Source organism: Rousettus aegyptiacus, unplaced genomic scaffold (assembly GCF_014176215.1).
Source record: "Rousettus aegyptiacus isolate mRouAeg1 unplaced genomic scaffold, mRouAeg1.p scaffold_m13_p_2, whole genome shotgun sequence".
Lineage (NCBI taxonomy): Eukaryota > Metazoa > Chordata > Mammalia > Chiroptera > Pteropodidae > Rousettus > Rousettus aegyptiacus.
The window spans coordinates 49,611,722-49,624,626 of record NW_023416295.1 but is presented as its reverse complement, the minus strand read 5'-3'; the positions used below and the strand labels follow the sequence as shown (position 1 = coordinate 49,624,626).

The window sequence follows — 12,905 nt, the reverse complement described above, 5'->3', positions numbered from 1 at the left end:
TTATAATTACTTCCAAAATGGATTTTTGTGTTAAAATTTTTAATACAATTTGAAATTACATTATATTATGCATGTGCTTGTAATTAAAATATTCTGACTTATTTGCTTTGATAAATATTATGGTTTACATTTTATTTTATTGTATAAATTCAACTTTTTATACTAGATTTAAAATATTCTGATATACTATTAGGTGCAGGGCATTGATCTAGGTGCCCAACTTGATATAAACAAAAAATGATATATAATCACTAACTTTAAAAAGCTTGTATTTTGTAAGGAGATAAGACAACATGACCACAAATAAAGCTCAATAATAAAATTACCATGAAAAGATTCAAGTGAAGAGTAATTGAGGGATCAAAAGTAAGAGTGTCAAGGCTGAAGCATAAAGTGCAATGTTTAAAAAAGGCTTTGAAGGGGAGGATGGTCACCTTATGTGACCACAACAGCCTTGGATACATGCATCCTGATCAAGAAAGTTTTGTATTGCTATGTGTTGATTCCTCTCTTTCATTTTTGTGTTGTTTTGAATTATGTTAAAATGAATAGAGTTGATTAGTTGCAACAGATAGTAACTAGACTTAAAATAGGGATCCTTTTGTAAGATATGTAAATGTCAAATAGCTATTATGTACGTCTAAAACCGATAGGATATTTTATGTCAATTATGTCAATTAAAAAAAAGTGATAACTTGTATAAGACTAGCTTTATCAAATACTTTTCTTGATTGAATACTTTTGGCAAGGTTATTACAATTTAAAAAGAGTTTCGAAGATTTTTAGAAAAAAATATTTTCAGATATTCGTAAAAACTTTAAAAGAACATGTACATAATCAAATAATCTGCTAAGTACATGTAATTTGCCTGTGTCTATTAGAATGGTATGTCTAAAAACTATTAATTAACCCTTAATACTATAGTTTTAGTTACCATGTATTCTTAAAAGTAATTAATTAATGTTTGTTTCTTCAAAAATATTGTGTAAAATTTAGAGTTTCTGTCAGATCCAATGTGTTCTCCCATTTAGTCTGACTTAGTGAAATACCACTCGATATAGGCCTTAAAAACTCATATTCCATCTTTAAAGGGGATACAGTAGTCCCCAGGAGAAGCCTCTTCCATTTCCCCATGAGAGATCGGTGCCTGACCTTTCTGTCTTCTTCATAAGTAGATTTATGATCTACAACAGCTAATGGAGGTTCATGTAGCAGGTAAGAAAGCTGAGACTTGGAGTGTTGCCGGATGGAAGCTCTGTAAACAAACAAAAAGATGAAAGAGTCTGTAGATTGTGGGCAAGTTGGAACAGGACTCGACTGGTATCCAAGTTTACAACACAAGTCAAATAAACAGAAATGTTTGCCAGGTCACATGGTAACCAGATAAGGGAGCCTTCTGGTTAAACTTGACAGAGCTATATACGTAGGACAGAACTAATCAATAGAGTTGCTCTAGACTCCAAGCTAGACCCTGATTCAGAATGTGCCCCAGGAGGGAGAAACAGAAGGGGGGCAAAGTTGTCCCACTAGTCTACCAAAAAAAAGTGTAAGATTCAATTTCATGCCAAACTTACATGGTTCTGATAATTGCTATAATGGCAATGGATATTTTTGCCTTTACCTCCCTTCTGGTTGTAGGTCGTAGTTTTTATATCTCTCTTCTCTCCCTCTCTTTCACACTCTCTCTTTCTTCCTTCCTCACTCCCTCCCTACCATGATGTTTAATTTAAAGTCTGCCACCTGGATACAAATGAGCTAGTAGGAGGAGATACGGCCCCTAGTGAAGTTTTCTCCAGCCTATGTATCGCTGCTAAGGATGCATTTAGTCAACAAATAGATTACTGAAATATAATTGGGTTTGATGTAGTCATTCATTCATTCATTCATTCAAGAGGTTTATAAGGCACTACAACATGCAAACCAATACCAAATGTTATGGGTGATACAAAGACAGGTCAACCATAGACTTCTTCCTCAAGGAGCTTAAATCTTATAGAAAAACAACACATGTACCCAACACTGATGTAAGGAAGCATTTGCTAAGTGCTATAAAGCAAATCTGAATTAAGAGTATGGAAATGTAAAGGAAAAAAAAATGTATGACGTGTTACAATGGGTTTTTATAGGCTAGAAAGAAAAGCATTTCTGATTGAAAAAATAGTACAAAGAGAAGCATACAATGAAGAGACAACAGGGATACTCATTGTATGTATTTAGCACAGGACAGATATAGGAAGTGATTGGTTCAGGTATGTCTCTTTTTCCCCTGAGATTTCGGAGGAGACTCCTACACTTTTCTAGGTTAAACTTGAAAGCATGTAGCAATGGGAGCTGCTGGCAATTATGTCAAAACTCTTAAGGAAAGAAGCTTCCCCCAAAAAGAAGCAAATACTGAAAATAAAGTAGAGGTGAGAAGGAAAGAGAGAAACTAGGACTATCCTCCTCAGATTAGTTATGTAAACTGATTTTCTCCCTTTAAAGGTTAAACAAGGTTGGGTTAGGCTTTCATTCATTTGCAGATGAAGTCTTAAGTGACAAAGGCAAACACTGAAGACATGAGGGAAGGGAAGTAACCTTATCCAAGCACCTAATCTGAAATAATTTGGTGTAAAGAGAGAGATGTTAGTGATGAGGAGACCTGCATCAACTGCTTTAGTACAATCTATAGAACCATTCACAAGTCTCTATCATTTGTATCCAGGTGAAATTATACTAAAATAAATATCAAGTTGATGTCTCCCTACTATATATGCTCATCAAGACTTCTTGAGAAGGCAATTACACATTGACTTAATTACTCTAATTTGTTCCCACACTTTGTTAATGGTACCACCATCCTCTTAGTCACCCAGGTTCAACAAGTTACATTTATCTCAAATCCTCCCTCTTCCTGTCCTTGTACATTCAAACTCTTGCAATCTTCATTATGACCAGGCATGAAACCACTCCCCATCCCTATTCCCTGCTATCAAACTGGCCTCTGGGCCACCTCAATTCCCTCCTGTCTGGCCTGAAGCTCTACAGCAAGAGTCATTTCTTTGGGTTAAGTAACTAAGGTTGAGCTGTCTTCTCCGGAAGGTGTGAGGAACAAGCATGTGTCACCTGGAGAGAGCAGAGTGTGTGACAAGGCTGAGACTTAAGGTCATGAAGCTAATGTGAAACTCAGAGCCCTGGATACCATAGTAGGAGCATGTGAAGAGGAGAAGGCATCAAATTACTGACTACTTCCCAGTTCTGAGCATGGGAAGACCTATATCCTTGTCACCTCAGATTTCTGCTATTTTAATCCTATATTCTTAAGTCTCTCTCCCTCTTCCTAGTCCCCAAACTATTCCCAATGAGACAGCTAAGCAGGTAGCTTAGCCATCTCCCACTCTGGTCTACCATAAACACCAGACTTAAAATTCTGATAGCTACTTTCTGTGTATAGATTGTATTTCTGAATTTCTCATCCTAGTCAGCAAAATGTAAAATTTGTGAGGACTTATAATCAAATAGAAAACATTCATATTTAAAATGGTTATCTGGTCTGAATAATAAACTGTAAGTAAACTGCTTAGATAAGGAAGAATTTGGTTCATCTAAAAAGTTAGGAAAATATTTATTTTCTTGTTGACATAACTGTGAAATACATAAATCTTCTCTTGGCAATCTTTAACCTAGTGATCAAAAGATATGCTTAGTCATTTTTTGTGTTTAAGAAGTTAGTTGGTATACTCAGGTTGTGATTCTAATGATCCTTATAATTTAATTTGTTTTTCCAATCAGAAAAGTATGGTTAAACATGATGCCAGAAATCTATAAAAATTGCCTAATAATTTTGGCAATTTTTATAGCTTTTAGTTTCTAGGATAACTTGAAGCTATTGCTTTATTTTCCAAATTCAGTAAGTTGAATAAAATTAGCAATTCATGACATTTTTCTGAATAGACTTGTTCTTGAAAGGAAAAATAAAAAACTCTAAGCATAAACTTAGTGAATTATTCTTTTGATGTTAAAAATAAATCTGTGTTTGAACTACTTGGAGTTGTTACCTGTTTTGTTTTAAGTCTCTTTAATCACTTATCAATAAACAATTAGCTATCTTGAATGAACAAGTCCTATAACTGAGCCTTTGCTCTCAAAACTTTGCCCTGACAAATAGTCCTAGGCAGAATTCTTTTTAACACAAAGACTTTTAACTTTGAAGGTGCTATTTATTGAAACTTTTAAATCAGGATGAGAGACTAAAGTTTACAGTCTTGCTAATAACATACTCCGAAAATATGTTTAAAAAGTGAATACCCATATAGTCATTCACAGAAAAATAAATAGCAAATATTTACGAAAATTCTCTTTAAATATTAGAAAGTACATTTCCTATTTTATTCAGCTAAGGCATGATTTGACTTCAGATGGGTTACTCTGGAAGCAGAAATGTTTGAATTCATTGAAACTTAGTACATTAAAGATTGGAGCTAAAGGAATGAATTTGACATCCGTAGAAGATGGTGCTTCATACCACGGTTAGCTTTGCAGGAGAAAGACTAAATATGAATTTTTTTTTTTAAATCTTCTTTCTAAACTCAATAAATAACATTTTAACTATAGAGTATCTCTATCATGACCCTACTTTTGATTAGATAAGAAGCCAAAGTTAAACAAAAAATTGCCATAAATTGGAAACAGAAATGTCAGTGTAGCAACCCAGGATTTATTTGCATGTTCATTTTATACAAGACCTGGTGCCATGCCCAGGACTCTCCTGGTAGCACCTGAGATATTGCCTAAGGATCACAGCTGCAGAAGGCTTCTAAGAACATTCAGAAACCTTAAAATCTATCCCATGGCTTGACTTACCTTAAACTAGCCTGGTAGCTCCCTCTGCTAAAGGTCTGTTTACTCTCAAAGAAGGCATCTTCAGTTTCATCTTTTCCTATTCAACACAACATGAGGGATTCCTTAGTGTATACAATAAGTAGAATAAAATTATTTACTATGTTTGCCTGTAATATCATTACCATGTCTGATGCTAAAACATTCTATTAACTATATTGCAATAAATAAAATTTAGTACTTGTTCAGCATATTTTAATAAAAAAAATCAAAATACTCAGCAAGACTATATCTTTTGAACTATATGATAGCCTACATGTTATCACCACAGAAATAAATATCCTAGAGCATGAATCATAAAAACCTTAAGGGAAGCACACTAGAAGTGGGAAAAAAATGATAGACTCATCAATTTAAAACATATATATATTTAGAATAAATCACCCGTTAACTATATGCAATGATATAGTTATACCCAGTTACAGACTATACAATTATACCAAGTAGAGTTCAAAAATTGAGAAGCGATATGGTAGTGAAAGTTTAGAGTGGTTGGTTAATGTAGATTGAGATAAACCTCTAAATCTAAAATTCAGATTGAAAAAGAGAAGGTGTACTATTGCCTGAAATATCTATCTACATTAGTACGAACAAGCATAAAACACTTTAGTCATTGATTAATTCATTCATCCCTGACAAATAGTCCTAGGCAGAATTCTTTTTAAGACAAAGAGCTCCTACTGTGTTCAGGACACTACAGAAAGGAAGCCAGTTTATAACAAACTAGGGAGAAAAAAGAGAGGGATAGAGTTGAAAGTTCTTCCACAGAAGACCTGGGTTTTAGCTCTATGACCTGATCAAGTAACCGAACCTCCTTAGCTTCTGTTTTTTCCTTTTTCATTCAAATAATGCCTTGACAGGATTTTGGAAGATCAAATAAGAGTATATACTGAAATGCATAGAAGCACATAAAGCATTATATACATTAACTGTTCAATATAAGGTACAAGTGTAATGAAAAAAAGGACTTGCCCTTGCCCTTTATGTTCTCTTCATTAAGATCTTGATCTTCTTGACTTTGTAAAGTCACTAGAGTGAAGTAAACGCCTTTCCTTTCCAACAGTTCTTCATGAGTGCCTCTTTCCACTGCTGCACCATGTTCAAAACCAATAATGACGTCTGCAGCTCTGACTGTGGATAGGCGATGAGCAACTGAAATGATCGTATGACCATGCTGAATCTATAAGAATGAACAGTGCACGTTACATAAGACTGGAAGACAGAGCTGACATTGACCTTTGGATCATCTCAGAATCTACAAGTCAGAGCCTCGGTCCTTGAGAAAATCCTTAATAAGCTGTGTAGACATTAGGAAAGGCCAGGACCCTTTCTTGAGGCCACAAACACTATCACATGTTGGTCTGATTGCTGCTATTAATCAACAGTTAAAAACAAAACAGGGATTTTGAAAATCACATATTATAAGTTAGGCTTAACAAAATTTTAAATTTTACATGTGTAATTTTGGGGAGCAAATCATAACTGTTTTCTGTTTAACTGTGAGGAACATTATTGTCAGCCAATACTTTCTAAACAGTCAGACTAGATACACTAACCCAGTAGTTTCTCTCTCTCTCTCTCTCTCTCTCTCTCTCTCTCTCTCTCTCTCTCTCTCTCTCCCTCACCACCTTCTCCCCTACCCACAAGAAGCCTTTTATACAGCAGCACAGGCATTTCCACATGCACCTGTAAAATGAACTGACTTTCAACAAACCTTACTCAATGCCTCTTGCACCATGGCTTCACTCTCATTATCCAGCGCCGAGGTGGCCATGTCCAAAAGCAGGATCTTGGAGTTTCGGATGAGGGCTCTAGCAATGGCTACCCTCTGTTTCTGACCACCACTCATCTGGCCTCCTCCTTCTCCAACAAGAGTGTCAAATTGCTAGAAAGAAAGTGACACCGGAATGAAGTGGAAGAATTTGATGATTCCTGACGGTGATCCATCACAAGGTTCTTTCCAGCTTCCTCCTTTGTAGGTCCAACTTTCACTGAAAGAAATACCCTTTCCTGAAACAGGTTATTGTCTCATCAATATTTGTAGGTAAGATCAATAAATTTCTTTAGTCCGTCATTCTCAGATTCACTGAGCTGTATAAACATTTCTTTCTTTTTAGCTCAACTTCAAATAAAATGTTTACACTGAAGCAAAAGTTGATCAGGTACTGAATATCCATTTTAGAGGATTTAAGCACATATCAAGTCCTTATCTTTTTTTTTTTAGATAAACAACACATAAAAACATAATGCTAAAGCTGTTTTTATATCATGAATGAAAGACCAAACTAGCTTTATAATCATTACCATCGACAGCAAAGAGTTACTGAGTATCTTGCTCGTTTAGCATTACATTGGAATCTCACAACAAAGCATGATGTCAGATTCTTATCTTGATTATTATGAACTGAGCACCTATATAAAGCATGGAAGTGAGCTCTTCACACATATCATTTTATTTAGTCTTCACAGATACCCCGTGAGGTAGGTACCGCTGTTCTCCTTAATTGATGCATAAGGAAATTCTGGGGTGTAAGGGGATAAAGTAACTTGCCCAAATTCATAAAGCTTGCAAGCACAGAAGCTTGGATTTGTATGGAGGCAATCTGATGCTAAAGCTTTACACTCTTTAACCACTAGACTATGTTAGTATTCATGGCTGCAATCCTATTTATATAGATAATTTAGAAGGCCGAATAGGAAGTGTTCTAGAGCACAGACTCTGGAGTAAGACTTCCTGGGTGTGAATCTTGTCTCTCCTTCCTTGAACAAGTTATTTGACCTCTGAGAACCTCAATTCTACATCTGTAGATAGGGAGGATAATAAAAGTTTCCTGAAAGGAAGATTGCGAAATGAAGGTTATATGCGTTAACAGCTATAAAGTGTTAAGAATATTGCCTGGTTTGTAGTAAGTCTTATATGTGTGTTAATTAGTGATAACTCTTCTTTGACATAGCTGACCATTGGCCACAAAATCTATATATGTATGGAATATGGAATGGGTTTTTGTTGTTGTTTAAGATGGAGATAAATGAGGAATTTTTAAATATTTTGGGTACAGTACCGAGAACAAAATATTAGCTGTTTAAGCATAAGAAAATTAAAGAATAATGATAATGGTAGATAGCAAAAGAGCATAATGCAAGTTGTTACCACATAACGATTTATCATTTGCTTAGACAAATGCTTAATAGATGAAATAAAGAAATTGTATGTGTGTCGAAGGGAACCTTAAAAGAAAGTTATCCAGTTTGGGAGACTTTTAAACAAAGAGGGTAGCTCATTTTCAGGCATTAAACTAAAACATGACATTACAAATTTAATGATTTAGGATTCAAATAAAAAGAAATACATACTATTGTATAACTTTTTTTCCTTCTACATCTTTTGGGTTTCCCCATGCAATGAGAGGCTTAGGGTACCTGTGGCAGGTCCATGATGAAATTGTAGGCATTGGCTTTCTTGGCAGCTTGGACTATATCTTCCATTGTTGCATCTTCTCTGCCATAGCGAATATTCTCAGCAATGGTGGTGGAGAACAGAACAGGCTCCTGCTCCACTATACCAATCTGAGCTCTAAGCCACTGAATGTTAAGAGAGCGAATGTCATGGCCATCCAAAGTCACCTAGAGAACATGAGCACAACATCACATCTCTTGGAATCCTTTAGGATTCTGAATCACTATATTATGCTTGTATTTAAACTATGGGGAGTAAAAAGAGAGACCTGTAAGATTGTAACAGAAACAAGTCCTCTTATAATCTTAGTGTTTATATAATGATGACAACGTATAATTGAAATCGAGAATAGTTGTAGGACAATTCATTGTCGAAACACAAATGATATAAAAGTCACTTGGTTTAACAAGATTGGCCCAGGAATGGAAAAGTTTTCAATTCCTCAGTAAGGAGTAGAGTCAGTTTAGTCACCAAACTTCGAGTATTTCTATTATGTTTTGACTTGTGACCTAAAAATGAACTTCAAAAGATATAGTGGAAATAAGCAATGATCCCTATCCTCTATATATGGTTGATAGTAAGTCTTACTTTCTGGCTGGATTCATCAAATAACACTTTGCTGTTTAAAAGCAAATGAAATTATAAACAAGATAAAATAAAAAGCACTATTAGCAAAGCTGTAAAAATCTTACATCATGAAACCATGATTTGTATATATTCAGAGTGTAGTTATGCTAGTATATAGCAAAAAAATACCCGAAGGGTGAAATGTCTGTGACAAAGGAAATTTCTGGCATGTTTGCCATGTCACTGTTCACAATACATACATTTCAGAGAACTCACGGCATTGAAGCCATTTAATATATAATCAAATGATTCTATCTCAAGGCATCAAAGAGATGTTGACAAGAATGATTGTGAAAGTGAAAAGAGGATAGCCTTTGGCATCCATCTGACCTGGGTTCAAATCCAGGGGCAAGTCTCAAATCTCTCTGAAGTTTTCCTCATTTGTAAACTGGGCATATTTACTTTTGGTAATCATTATGAAAATAAGTAATCATTTTTATAAAGTACTTGAATCAGAATTTGTGATAAATAACTGCCAATTATTAATATTTATTTCTTAGTTTCAGACTATGTTTTATAATAAAATAAGCATGAGGAATAAAAGACTAAGTAGTTTGTAAAAATAATATAAATTTTTTTTATACCTAACTTCTTGAAGAATCAAGAGCTATTCTCTGTTAATTCTGGTGGTGTAAGCTTTCCTATACCTAGCATCTGGAGAACTTCAGTTAAACAATAATGATTTTGTCACGATACAAAGAAAGAAAGAAAAACAGTGCACTGAAGAAGCAGTAACACCATTTTGAATGTGTCTGCATATTCAGGTCCATCACTGAGCGAAAGGACTGGTTATTGGGCAGACATGGTCACCATGCAGGGGACTGGTACAGTCAACTCAGTCAAAATCACTAAGTCAGCTACGCATATGTCAGCACGGTCTCAGTGTTTGACCAATGTGTCACCTCCTGCACTCTCCCATTTCCTGTATTGAGAAGTTTTTCTGGAAGACTCATACCATGCCTTCACTGGGGTCGTAGAATCGCTGAATGAGCTGCAGAGCTGTGCTTTTCCCGGCTCCACTGGATCCTACCACAGCTGTCATTTCTCCTGATTTGATGACCATGCTGAGGTTATTTAAAATCTGCAGAGAAGAAAAGAACAATGTTCAGATTGTCAGCAATTAAGCTACAAGTTAGAATGCTTCGTGAGGACACTGTATGTGTATTTACTTATGCCCTGCAAGCAATATCCACCAACAAACAGCAAATTAGTAAAAAGTACCTAACACGAGTTTTAGCATTTAGCACATGACTTATTATTTAACTGATAAGTATAACCAACAAATAAAAAGATGTGTGGTAACACAATACAAAGTTCCAGAATCTAATTTAAAACATTTCTGACATGCTTATATACCTCAAGAAGACTTCTCCAACTAGTTAAGGGAAGAAAGCCATTAAGTTAGAGATACAGTATTAATTTACTGATGACGGATTAATAATAAACCAATTTGCAAAGTTTAAGCTGTCATACACTTGTATTGCGTGTGAACATATTATTTGAATAACTTTACCTAACAAATTTTTGTGGTGTGTTTGCTAGGTACAAAACTCTGTTCAAGGTAGAGACTGAATGCTGAAAGAGAAGAATGAAAAGCTAATTCATAACCATCTGTTGGATAGTTTCACCAATTCAGTGGTGATTTTCGTACTTATTATGTAAAGGTGGTTTTGCATCCTCTGTGTGACAAAATCTCATGTATCTTTAATTTCACACTAAAGAGTCAGGCTTGCAAATACATTTTCACTTACTGTACTGTATTCGACTGTATGCAACCAGTATTCGTTAACGGCTATTATGAGCTCATTCTAAACAGAGATCACAAAGGAAGTTTTTAGCCACCCAGTCAATAAACTTTACAGAATTAGCACTACCTTGTGATTTATATTTCACAAAGTACTTTTACATATGTTATGACATTTAATGTTTAGGTACATATGCAATTTATAATATTAATCAAAAATATACTTCATAAATATAATTACAATGTATATGTACTTATGTTTTATATATACGTGTAATAGATGTGTATATGTGTGCATGTGTATATTATATATATATTTACCTACATTATAGGTACGTGGTATAAGAATTAAGTTGTATGGGATTTAGTTCGATGGGGAAACAGAAATATTATTATGAACGAATGGCTAGAGATACTGTTAAAAAAGAGGAATAAGTGTCATACAAAGACATTTCATTCAGGGGGAGTAGATTCTAATTTTCCTGTAGAGTAAATTGCTTTTAAAGATATTTACCCAGGAGGTAAGGAAAAACTAAATTTTCTTCACCAAGTGCCCTGGATAATCGACATATGAGCGTATCACAAGATTATCTTTCCTCCAAGGACTGATCTAGCAGCCCAGCTGAAATTACAGATAGAAAGTAAAAAACTAAAAAGACAGCAGCTTTTCTTTACCACTTCATACCCTACCTACTCCAAGTGTTCTGCCTCTAAGGAGGTGGTGTGACACAGCTGTGCTTCTTAACTGTTCTGATTGCCTTGCAGTTTATTTAGCTTATGGTTACAATGACAGGACCTGCCACTCATTTCAACAGAGTATCTATTATACAGTTGGCTTAATCTAAACATGCTGCCAGACTGTGTTACCACCAGAGGGATTTGCACATTATTGTTGTCACAAAGGAATGTGGTTTGTTGTCTGAGAAATGACATGACACCTGAGAACACTTCCAGAGAAACATGCTCTCTGTTCTGTGTTCCTGGAAGCTGAGTCATACTTCTGAAAAACGAGTAATTCGTGGCTCTGGAAATGAATCATCAAAGAAGGAAATGCTATCGTTCTTGGGAAGAGATTGGACCTTACCTTTACCTCTGGTCTGGAAGGATAGTGGAAGGTCACATTATGAAATTCAATTTCACCCTTAATTCTATCCAACTTGCAACCATCTTCAGACATGCAGTCAATTATGGGTTTCTGGAGTAGAATAGAAAAAAGATCTAGCAACAACAGGTATTAGGTGCATTTACTGTCCATCTCAATTTGAATTGACTCATAAAACTGAATAGTAACCAGGTAAAACATTGCAGAGATTTGCTAAAGATAAGTTGCTTTCATATTAAATAATTATTAATAATAGTAATAATACTACCATTTAATAAGATATTAATATGTGATATATTACTACATATGAATAGTATAAATATGTTATGTTACATATATAATATACCACAAACAAATAAATAACCAATATATAATTAATTTTAATATAAAATATGTCAATTACATAATTGATATGTATCACATTAATTTAATTTTATTATTATTTAATTGATATATTACTATGACATTTGAGTAACTATTATAGACGATGATTAAAACTAACTGAATGTCCTCAAGTAGCATCTTCAAATACTACCAGCTTTCAATTGATATGCTGAATTTCATCTCTGTTGTTAGCAGTGTGTCTAATTTAGAACTTAACCATTCTAGTTAATCAGACAAGAGTGAGGGCCATCTCCTGCTGCTAGAACACTCCAGGGCTAGCGTCTTCCCTCTTCCACACTCATGAGAGAAATTTATCATCATATCTCTATTAAGGGCTATTGTGTAATTTACTTTCTTCTCCCTGCTTTTCTAACAAAGATAATAAAATAATTTTTAAATGTCTTAATTTTTTTAATAGTTTTGGGGAGTTTTAGACTCATCATCTTACTTGAATATATAATAGCCATAAGAATGAAGTAGAATTTGGATAGCTCAACATGTCTATGTGGTTTTCGACAATCTTTTTATACCCCAATATATGAAATTCCAAAATATAAAACAAATAAAGTGGTGAGAAATTTTCTCAGGCAGGTCATATGCCTCAAAAATAGTTATGATTTAGAGAACCCATGAAGCACATTTGGATTTCCAGGGCTTCTGATTTTCAGCCCAGGGCCTTTTTTTCTGAGAGAAAGAACAACATATTGCCATTTTCT

The 12,905-nt window shown here is 34.7% G+C and overlaps 1 protein-coding gene across 6 annotated transcripts in view; it reads right to left on the bottom strand.

Moving 5' to 3' along the window:
* The window catches only part of ABCB11 (ATP binding cassette subfamily B member 11), an 84,186-nt gene that overhangs the window by 34,115 nt on the left and 37,166 nt on the right, over positions 1 to 12,905 (bottom strand). For all 6 annotated transcript variants that reach the window (XM_016165411.2, XM_016165413.2, XM_016165416.2 and 3 more), the window contains 7 exons: positions 11,788 to 11,898; positions 9,915 to 10,040; positions 8,296 to 8,499; positions 6,590 to 6,760; positions 5,848 to 6,055; positions 4,840 to 4,915; positions 1,153 to 1,255 (listed from right to left, as the gene is read on the bottom strand). In XM_016165411.2, coding sequence (XP_016020897.2) covers positions 1,153 to 1,255; positions 4,840 to 4,915; positions 5,848 to 6,055; positions 6,590 to 6,760; positions 8,296 to 8,499; positions 9,915 to 10,040; positions 11,788 to 11,898 — 999 coding nt within the window. The remainder of the gene's footprint in view (positions 1 to 1,152; positions 1,256 to 4,839; positions 4,916 to 5,847; positions 6,056 to 6,589; positions 6,761 to 8,295; positions 8,500 to 9,914; positions 10,041 to 11,787; positions 11,899 to 12,905) is intronic.